We start from the raw sequence: 10,763 nt of genomic DNA, 5'->3' as shown, positions 1-10,763 counted from the left end.
CCTGGGAAAATAAACAGTTCACCAGACCTATGCTTCTCAGAGAGGGAACCGGAGACGCCTGTCGGTTGAAAATGAAATCAGTCTTCTGACACCTGGCGGTTGAAAATGAAATCAGTCCCCCGTTACCGTCCAGGGTTCTTGGATTCCTTACTCAGTAGAAATTGATAAAGAGGCCAGATAAGAAATTCAGACAAGGCTTTATTGGGACTCATGCTGCGGCAAGGGGGAGTGAAAACAATAACGGATTCCTTTGCTTACTTCTGGAGTATTGGTGCTCAGCGTGGGATCTGATTGCCTAAGTGAGGTGAGGGTAAGGACAGGTCCAGGGGTCAAGCTGGCAGGGTGGCTTGGGTGGTCTGTCCACCCCCCTAGTGGTGCAGTGGGCAGGGATTATGTACAATACTCTGCTTTTGCTCCCCACCCCTCAGGAGTGAAAGCTGAGTTTTTGGTCTTTTTCTTGTGTCTTGTTCATAATTTGCCCCAACTGTGAATGCACACAGCTATTTTCAGTCCCTTAGAGTTTCTTTGTATTTTGTTGCTGGAGGAGAGGTTTGTCCAGGTGCAAGTACTACCCCAAAGAGGCCCAGGTCCCAGGCTGTCTCACTTCCTGCAGCCCTGAGAAAGCTCTGCTCTGAAAGGTGGAGGCCAAGTCCTGCTTTGGGCAGGGAGGAACAGCTCACCCCTCATGTCCCAACTTCAATGGGACCCCAATGCCAGCCTGCCTAGACATTCACACATGCCTGACAACATAACTCATCTTGTTAAAATTAAAAATGCCCAATTCTGGAGTTCCCGTCCTGGTGCAGCGGAAACAAATCTGATTAGGAACCATGAGCTTGCGGGTTTGATCCCTGGCCTTGCTCAGTGGGTTCAGGATCCAGCGTTGCTGTGAGCTATGGTGTAAGTCGCAGACACGGCTTGGATCTGGCGTTGCTGTGGCTCTGGCGTAGGCCAGCAGCTGTAGCTCCGATTCGACCACTAGCCTGGGAACCTTCATATGCCGTGGGTGTGACCCTATAAAAGACAAAAGACAAAAAAAAAAGCCCAATCTTGACAAGGATGTGGTAAAAGAGGAACATTTCTTAAAGGATGCTGGAAGAATGGTAAAAGGGAAAAACAATCTGGCTATTACCTCTATCTGAATAATCTGAATCACCCAGACTTACTGTTTATGCACTAGTGATACATGAAGTATAACAGGAAAAAAATGGAAATAAGAATGGAAATAAGAATGCTAATAGACCGTAATGCAGATCCATTACGAAAAGTTTGAGTTTGGAGTGAAAATGCTAGTATGTGTTCTGTTGGGAAGCAAGGCAGCAACAAAATATGCATAATTTCAATTACGTAAAACCAGGCATTATTTATTTCCGGGTGTGGGAGGCAAGGGTTATAGGTGATTTAAAATTTTTAATATTTTCCCATTGTTGCACAATGATATATATTAGAAAAAAATTAATTTTAAAAATTATGGTTGAGACTGACTATACAGATAGTGACCAGTCCACCTAGGACAACCTCTGCAATAACCAAACTCCCTCAACCCCCAGACCCAACCTCAACTTCTGCAGGGTCGGGACTTGGTCAGTCGTGGCCAGTTGCCCTCTTTTTCGCACATTCCCACTTCATCTCAGGACCAACTGGAAAAAGCCAATTGTGCTTCCCAAGCCAATCATGGGAGATGTCCTGCTTCTAGTCAGCCAGCCCGTTTCCCCCACTGCAGCCTCTAACCAGGGCACACCCGAAGCCTTCCCTCATTTTCCCCTTACATGGCCTTCCCATCCTCAGCCTGCCTTTGAGTCACTGCCAAATGCAAGTAACAGTGGCTGACTCCATTTTTTTGCTTTTTGGTCTTTGTAGGGCCACCCTCGCGGCATATGGAGGTTCCCAGGCTAGTGGTTGAATTGGAGCTGTAGCTGTTGTCCTGCACCACAGCCACAGACACGCCAGATCTGAGCCGTGTCTGGGACCTACACCACAGCTCACTGCAACACCGGATCCTTAACCCACTGAGCAAGGCCCAAGATCGAACCTGCATCCTCATGGATACTAGTTGGGTTCATTAACTGCTGAGCCACGATGGGAACTCCTGACTCCTTTGCTATAGCAAGCTCTGAATAAGGGGGCCCGGTTCTCATCTGGGTGCTCTTGGTTTATTTCAACATGACCCGAGTCATTGTGGCTGAAAGCAGAAGCTACAAAGAATGTTCTGTGGTTAATGAAAAGAGCAGAATAGAAATTTCATATACAGTATGAGTTTAATTTTGAAAAAGATAAATAGAGGGGAAAGACACCAAAATAATTAGTAGTTGCCTTAAATGCTAGGAAAAGTTTTTCTACTTTTCTGTTTTTCTTCCTTTCTGCCATAAACATGTAATCCTTTAAAAATTCATATACATATTTTTTCCTTGGAAATTACAAGAATGTCTTGATGAATGGTTTGGTACAAGATAGTGCTTGGTAGGTAGTTCTAAAATAAACAATTATGTTTGCTTACAGAATAAAACATATATAAAAAAAAAATTTGGAGTGCCCATCATGGCTCAGTGGTTAACGAATCTGGCTAGGAACCATGAGGTTGAGGGTTCGATCTCTGGACTCGCTCAGTGGGTTCAGGATCTGGTGTTGCTGTGAGCTGTGGTGTAAGATGCAGCTCGGATCTGGTGTTGCTGTGGCTCTGGTGTAGGCTGGCAGCTACAGCTCTGATGAGACCCCTAGACTGGGAACCTCCATATGCCGAGGGAGCGACCCTAGAAAAGACAAAAAACAAAACAAAAACAAAAAAAACCTTTATGCTATCCATATATTATGTAGCATTACTGTTCTTGTTAAACATTTAGACTACATGCCAGGTTAGAGGATTAACAGATAAAAGTACTACTGTACACATCTGTACATTCTTTTTATCACATAAAAAGGCCAGGGTCCTTTTTCATGTTCTATTTAATTTCTTTGGCGTATTCTCAAATTTATACTTTGACAGGGTATGTAAAACATCCAAATTCCAAGTTATTTAAATCTTTCTAATTGACTACAATCGATTTGACTTTGAATTGCCAAATGTGTGGAATTCTTATATATCTTTACTTAATTTCATTATGGCCGAGAACATAGTCTTTCTGGCAATAAATCCTTTGAAATTAATTTATGACAAAGCATGTAGTCAGTTTGTGTAAACATTAGAGAGGAAATTACATGACTGACTTTCTGTTGTTAAGAAAACAGTTGTTCGGTTTCCCTGACATTGTTTTGCTTCATTTACTGAGAAATGACTCAGCAGCTGTGAACCAGGTAAAATCATGGAGATTTTTATTTTTATTTTTTTATTTTTTTTGGCTGCACCTGCAGCATGTGTAACTTCCCAGGCTAGGGATTGAACCCGCACCACAGCAGTGACCCGAGCTTCTGCAGTGACAACGCCACATCCTTAACCTGCTGTGCCACAGAAAACTCCATGGAGATTGTTATTTTAAGAACCATCCATAAAAACTAAAGAGAAAATAGATTAGTGGTTGCCTGGAGCTGGGGGAGGGTACACAGATTGGCAGCAAATGGGCAGGAGGGGTCTTTCTGGGGTATGGAAATATTCTAAAGTTGAACTGCGGTGATGGTTGCACAACTCTGTAGGTTTACTAAAAATCATTGAACTGTAACCTAAAACAAGCAAATTTTATGGTAATGCAATGTAAGTTTTGTCTCAATAAAGCCATTAAATTTAAAAAAAGCAAACAATAGCCACAGAGCTATATCTTTCAGGAGAAATAAGAACAACACTGTGTTGGGGGCAAATACTGGATACAGATGATCAGCTCCTGCTGCAAAGCTGGGGGCTCAGGTGGTGCCCGTGTCCCCGCAGTCTGCTTCCTGAACCCAAGGGCCCGAGCACACACCTCTTTCGGGTGGACTCAGGCTGTTCACACCTGCAGAGCTCGGGGCCTCCTCTGCTGGCAGAGGTCTGTGCAGACTCTGCCCAGCCTGCATCAGCGGCTTCCACGTGCCCATCTTCCCTGGGGGTCTTAAACTCCCTGTGGGGACTAAGTGTCTGGAACGTCTGGAACATGGCCTGGACCCCATACCAGCCTGGGGAAAAGCCAGGAGGCAGTGGTCAAGGGCCACATTAATTCTCTCTACACGATGTGGTTTTTAGTTTTTTCAGGGATTTATTAAGGCATTAAGCACGGTGTGATTTTTAGTGACTCAAATGAATACAAGGAAATACATCAGGACCTGAGGGATATGCTTTTAAGGTTAACGGTGAGGATGATGAGCTGAAAGAGAATTTAGACTAATGCCTGCGCAGGAGGCACCCACCCTGGTGCAGCAGATGCTTTCTGCCTGTGTCTCCCAGCCAGGAGCTCCGGCTCAGGGGCTCCAGGAGGGCATCTCCAAGTGCCCACCACTTTGGTGCCCAATGGACATGTGTTCACCCACCTCCCCACCCACCTGGTGCCAAGTGGCAGGAGGGCCTCCAGAGCACACAGCTGCAGGAAAAGAGGTGGAGGACAGGGTGTGGCCTGGCCACAGCGCAGGGCAAGCGAGGGCAGATCAGACAGCCCCTGACACTACACAGGGTCCAGCAGGCCCAAGGCAGGACGAGGGGCTGGGGAGTCTCTGCCCGGACCCCGAGTGCGGTTGTTCAGCCTTTTTTCCATTTACAACTCACGGCTTCTGGGGAGAGCTGGAGGGATGTGTCCTTAAGGAGCAAATGGAAAGGGAGGCGGAGAGGCCCGCCCCCAGGCCCTGGAGCCCTCAGCCCAAAGCTGCAGACTGCTCATGGTCACTGGAGGTGCTAAACTGTCTCTCCACTTTCTTTTGGTCCTTGATCTTGAGTCCAATGTCTACCTTCTTCTCAAGGAAGTTCACCAGCACGGACTCCGTCAGGATGGAGGCCAGGATCTGCTCGAAGGAGATGCTCCAGTCTGTGTCCACGGTGCCCCCACAGTGGGGGGTGGTCACGGGGCTGCGGGCCTCCCCGCCTACCAGCACTGTGTCGTCAGCCAGGTCCTCACACTGCAGGGAGCCCGTGCTGACCACCGAGTAGGAGGACATGGACAGGTCATCTTTGGTTTCATCGTCCGACAGAGGCTGGGAGGGGGAGCCCTGGCCCTCACCGCCGCCCCCTTCGCCCACCACCTGGCTCTCCTGCGGGGCTTTCCCAGGGTGGGTGTCTCCACCCGCTTTGGCCTGGGGGTCCCCTGCAGCAGGCGGCTGAAGCTCCCGGGCCGGGTTCTGAGGGAGGTCTGGGGCTGGCGGCTCGTCCTCCTCAGGGGCGATGTCCCTGGGCTTCCTGCCTGGCCGTGCGGAAAACCTCTTCCCCACCTCCCCGATGCGGAGCAGCAGGCTGGCCACCGTGGCGATGGCGTGGTACAAGTCCTGCTCCATGGGGTCTTCACTGAACATGTTGTAAAGTGTCTTGCACAGCTCAATGAACTGCTCCTTTTTTAGGGGAAAAACAGAAAAAGGGCAGGGAGGTAGTAAAAGATGGGGTCCGGCTGCCCCAAGACAGCCAGACTCACAACACTGGCCATTCTGGCTGGGGTGCGGGTGTCATCTTGCTAGCTGTCCCCACACACCTGTGTCTTCACAGGCCCATTTCACAGATCAGGACACTGCGGCGCAGAGAGGAAAAGGGCTTTCTTTTCCAGCTGCCTTTCAGTACAGAAAGATTTTGAGTCTCTCTGTGTCTAGGTCCATTCTGTTAGCAGAAAAAAGACCTACTTCTATCGTAACTTCCCAAGCCCAGTGACGACAAGGACGTCTTGACTGGTTTAGAATCACTGTGAGTTTTTTATATCTTCAACTCTGCCATTTAGGAAGCTCTTTAGAGACTGATGACAAGGTGAGGAGCCTGTGTTGGTTGAGGTCAGGTTCTGAAACTGCCCATCTCCTGGCCTGAGAATGGGCTGGAACCTCCCTCCACAGGGCACCCCGTTTTTCAGGCCTGAGGGTGAGAGAGCACCCAGCCTGCAGGCCCCTCTCTGGGCAGAGCAAGCCGCGGTCAGGCTGCAGCGCAACACCTGCCTCTGGCTAGATGTCTGTGGTCCCGGCTGTAAGACTCTCAGCAAGATGCCACACTCCCGACCCGCAGACCAGCAAATGAAGGGTGGGTGGTGGGCTGAGTGGGCCTGTGTGTGCACAGCTCTGAGCTGGGCCTGGGAGGGAGCAGGTGCTGGACGCTGCCTCATAAATGGTAGCATGAGTCTCCGAGATGGAGGCTAACTTTCCCCTGTGCTTCTCTGGTTCATGAATACTGATTAAATCGAAGCAAGTTATCACCGGAGGAGTGAAGCAACCCCCCTGCCGTTCCAGAACAGTCCCTGACTGCCATGTGACTAGTGGTTCTAGAGATAGGCAGGGGAATTCCTATGTGCCAGAGGGCGCTGGGTGGGAGGGCCCAGCGTTGGTGAGAATGTTCCAGAAACATGTTCTTGTTGGGCCTACCTGGTTCATCTTGGGAAGATCCTTAATCGTCTCCTTCTGGACCTCTTTCTCCTTGGCCCAAATTCGAAGGTAGTGTCGATAGTCGGGAGGGCTGGTCCCCTTCTCCTCTGTGAGTTGAGAGAAAAAGATTAATCTCTGTCTGTCAAATGAGAGAAAGAGGGCTGGGGGCTGGTAGCGGGGACAGGTGGCTTTAAGTATTGTCTGGCATGGAGTTAGCTGGGCCCTATAACAAGACACCCTGGCATTTGCAAGGTGGTGACAGGAAAACAGCTCAGGACATTCACAGGTCTCCCAAGTTCTGCTGAAGCAGGTTTGAGCTAAGCTGGTGCGGATGGTCTGATCTGTCTTCCTCAAGATGGTGACAGAACCAGGTGGAGGCTGGAGACAGGGTGGCATGAGGAGAGGCTGGCTGGGCACCTAGAGGAGTCCTGGCAGGAAGCAGGTGCCCACAGGGAGGGGGTGATGGCTGGGGGTGTTTGCAGCTGCCAGAGATTCAGGCCTGGGGCCAATGAGAGCTGGGCGGCTGACGGGCCTGGCATTCACCTCAGGGAGAGCCGTGGTTCAGGCGTGAGCTTGCCAACTCCCTGGGGAATGGGGCTCTTCCACAGGGACAGGGCGACTAGACGCCACCCACCCTGGGCCTCCACCAGCATGGGCAGAGAGTGGCCTCAACATACCTCTTTTTTCTTGGACGTCCTCATTTCTAGCTCCCTCTCGCTCGTCCTGCTGTAGTGCTTCTGAACAATGGGATAAATAAAAAGAACAAGAATATTCTTTCCGACCCCAGACCACGGAGGTTTGTGAGCAGCGGTCTAGTCAGTGCTCTCCTGCGGGAGTGGACCCCACCCTGCGCCAGTGGGTCCCGCGCTCTGCTTCTTCTCGGCCCCGCAGCGGAGAGCCACCGAACCTCACATCCTCTCTTTCAAAAGAATACAACTCATACCACACAGTTCTTAAGTAAGCAATGAAGCAGGTCATGGCAAAAAGTCCAAGCCCAATGATTTCTAGTTTCTGCAGATAAAGGTCAAACTCAGGGGAGTCCTAATTACCCATTCAGCCTGCAACTGCCACAGCCAATGCAAATTTTCATGTACGTGAATCATGCGCTCTGAATTGTATTTCTTCTTTTTTTCATATTTCTCTCTTTTTGGGGGGCTATGCCTGTGGCATGCGGAAGTTCCCAGGCCAGGGACTGAACTCATGCCACAGCAGTGACACCACATCCTTCCTTAGCTTCTAGGCCACCAGGGAACACCAGTACTATTTCTTAAAGTGACATATTTGCTGGAGTCTGCACTTTACTGTGCTCCCTACGGTGACCATGAACTTGAAGGGAGCAGGCTGCTCAGCTCTCCCAGACCTGCTCTCTAAGGGAGTGCGGCTGGCAGGGAAATCTCAGGCAGGCAGTGTCCTGGGATGGGATGGCAGTGTCCCAGCTCTAAACGGTCCTCCCTGGCTATGTGCTGTTGGGGAGGGCGCAGTGCCCTGGGCTCAGGCTTCTCCCAGGGAACAGACTGCTGCCTGGAGGCTATGTGAGGTCTGGGGACAGGGCTCTCCTGGAAGCAGCTGGGACAAGCCTAAAGCATCCCTGACCTGCCCAAGTACCAGGTTTTTTTTTTGTCTTTTTTTTGCTATTTCTTTGGGCCGCTCCCTTGGCATATGGAGGTTCCCAGGCTAGGGGTCGAATCGGAGCTGTAGCCGCTGGCCTACGCCAGAGCCACAGCAACGTGGGATCCGAGCCGCATCTGCAACCTACACCACAGGTCACGGCAACGCCGGATTGTTAACCCACTGAGCAAGGGCAGGGACCGAACCCGCAACCTCATGGTTCCTAGCCGGATTCGTTAACCACTGCGCCACGATGGGAACTCCCAGGTACCAGGTTTAACAGAAGATACACCTGCCTCTTTAGTTTGCATAGTTGAAACCAAGGTCCTCAAGCTTCATAGTCAAGTAAGCCTCTGACACTGTCAACAGGATTGTTTTGGGCATCTTGATACACACTGCTTTTAATTTCCCTTTTGGGTGTGTGTTATCTCTGGTGTGTTATTATCCATCCCCCATGAAAAATTACAGGGTGGAGTTTTGGACAGTTTTCTAGGTGCATTGCACACCACCAGCCTGACTGCCAAATCCCAGGCCCAGGACGTCCCATTGCTCGGGACCCAGTCCTCCCAACCGGCTTTATATGTAGCACAGGGATGACTTCTAATAGGCAGTCAATGAAAAAGTTGAGTGGAACATGAAAATGTTTCCAAGGAAAGCAGCCACCACTCTCTCCTCTACATGACAGCATGGTGATGATAATATTTTGTTTTTCCTATGATCATGATGACAGTATTTTTTGCATGTGGCTGGGGAGGTGACACCCTGGTACCTGTGCAACAGCCACTGTGCTGTGTCCTCATTTACTGCCCCACGACAAGCACAGCAGCCACCCCTCTCCTCCCTGGTCCGTGGCTGGCTCTGGTCCTCCTCAGGACTTAGCCACCTAGGAGGCATCTCTGGCACCAGGCTTCCTGAGTGTTTGGGGGATGCAGCCCAAGGCCCTGGGGAAGCCAAGGGCAAAGGGGGCGCCCCTGCCTCCGAGGCACTGACCTTGAGCCTCCCAGGGCAGGAAAAGATCCAGATCGGAGGTCAGAGGAGATGCTGGAAGGGACAGCGGAGGCAGAGGGAGGGAGAAGCCAGGGTCCAGGAAGGCAGAGACAAGAGAAACAGGAGTGAGAAGACCCTCAGGGGGCCTGGCCTGAGGGAGGCAGCTGCCCCCGCTCTGCAGCTCCCCGGCGCAGCACACTCCCCGAGCCCATGGAGGGGAGGGCCGCAGGCGACCTGCATGGGTCCCACAGAGGGGCTGCTCGGCACAGGGCCTGAGACCAATGGCACACAAGGTGCTCACCTTCTGAGGAGCTGTCCTCGGTGAAATAATGGGTCGCTTCCAGGGCTGACTCGGCCTCCTCTGGGCTCAGGGCTGTGCTCAGAGAGAAAGGGGAGGGAGGGCAGGAGGGAATGTGACTCACCAAAGCCAACCTCAAGCGTCCTGGACAAAGGTCTCTCCGTGACCCCCCACCACGTGCCCCGCCGCTCCAGCCTGGCTGATGTGGCGTGGGTCACAGTGGTAACAGCAACGACTGATTGTGGTTGACTTGTACATTGTGTTTGAAAACGTAATACAGTCACTTCTCGGCCTTTTGGCTAAGATCAAGTGAAAACATAATCCATATTCCAAATAAAATCCAGTCAGGGCAGCTGGAAGGGGGTTGAACAGCCATCCTTTCTCCCGCCCCGATGATGACGTGGCCAGAGGACCCTTTCGGGATGTTTTATATTCCCACAGGCACATGAGCAGGGACCGGCCAGGCGCAGGGTGTTCTCACTTTATACATTTTGGGTGTTTCTATACATACTGCCTGCCTCATTTTGTGTGATGAAGTAGTCTTTGGGGTCTCGGATCCATATGCGTCTGTGCAGGGAGCTTATTCTCCCCGGTGTATGGAGGAGGAAGAAGTGGGTGAGGTGAGGAGGTGGCCAGGCTGGGGCCGCCACTGGAGCCCTAGTTGAAGCAGGGCAGCAGAGGTGGCTGGGGAGTGGCAGAGCTGGCCCCATGTGCCCTCGTCCACAGGCTCTCAGCCCAGTGGGATCTGCCCAGCCCAGGCCTCTCTCTCAACAGGATCAGAGGTGGCTGGTACCAATTTTCTTTTGGAAGTGTCCTTGAGGCCACTGTTCCTCATCATGTTATAAGGCAAAAGTGGCCACAAGTGACAACACCTGTGTCAGAAGCAGGGCTCTTCAGCTCTGGATGCAGAGAACAGTCCGGTGGGGAGCTTTAAAACTACACTCTGGGCCCTGCCCCAGGCCAATCAAGTGAGAGCCCCTGGGAGGAAAAATCACTGAGGCCAACTCTGAGGCAGCCGCAGACTCCCTGGCGGCATGTCACACACAACAGCAGGGCCCTAGGGTAGCTCTACCTGAGAGTAGAACCCCTGGGGCCCAAACTTTCACCTGCCTCAGTCAACTCCCTCTAGTGAAAATGAGGCCCTGCTCCCAGCACGGAGAACTCTGAGCCCCTGCCCCTGCTGACCAAGGCGAGCTCGGCCCAGGCACGAGACCTGGTCTGCTTTGGGGCCAGCTGCTGCTGACCTGTCAGTGTCCCAGCAGGGCTCCCCGGCCACCCCTCGGGCCTTGGCAGTGCCTCTAGGCCCCCCTGGTAATAAACATGAACCCTTGAGAGACTTAAGGACAAGCTAACCAACAAAAGGGATCTTAGCTTCAAACCTGAATCTCCACTCCTGCGACCCTCCTCCTGGATTTCTAGTGCTCCGTCT

The 10,763-nt window shown here is 51.6% G+C and overlaps 1 protein-coding gene across 4 annotated transcripts in view; it reads right to left on the bottom strand.

Moving 5' to 3' along the window:
* Positions 1–4,137: 4,137 nt before the first annotated feature.
* Positions 4,138–10,763, bottom strand: part of TBC1D9B (TBC1 domain family member 9B) — a 49,496-nt gene continuing 42,870 nt past the window's right edge. For 2 of the 4 annotated variants that reach the window (XM_047777868.1, XM_047777871.1), the window contains 5 exons: positions 9,338–9,409; positions 9,040–9,090; positions 7,119–7,178; positions 6,442–6,548; positions 4,138–5,436 (listed from right to left, as the gene is read on the bottom strand). In XM_047777868.1, the coding sequence (XP_047633824.1) occupies positions 4,750–5,436; positions 6,442–6,548; positions 7,119–7,178; positions 9,040–9,090; positions 9,338–9,409 (977 nt within the window). In that variant the 3' untranslated portion in view covers positions 4,138–4,749. The remainder of the gene's footprint in view (positions 5,437–6,441; positions 6,549–7,118; positions 7,179–9,039; positions 9,091–9,337; positions 9,410–10,763) is intronic. The other 2 variants (XM_047777869.1, XM_047777870.1) reach the window with 2 other exon arrangements.

The sequence above is a fragment of the Phacochoerus africanus genome, chromosome 4, assembly GCF_016906955.1.
Source record: "Phacochoerus africanus isolate WHEZ1 chromosome 4, ROS_Pafr_v1, whole genome shotgun sequence".
Lineage (NCBI taxonomy): Eukaryota > Metazoa > Chordata > Mammalia > Artiodactyla > Suidae > Phacochoerus > Phacochoerus africanus.
Note: the sequence above shows the minus strand (reverse complement) of the source record. Positions and strands in the feature narration are given on the sequence as shown.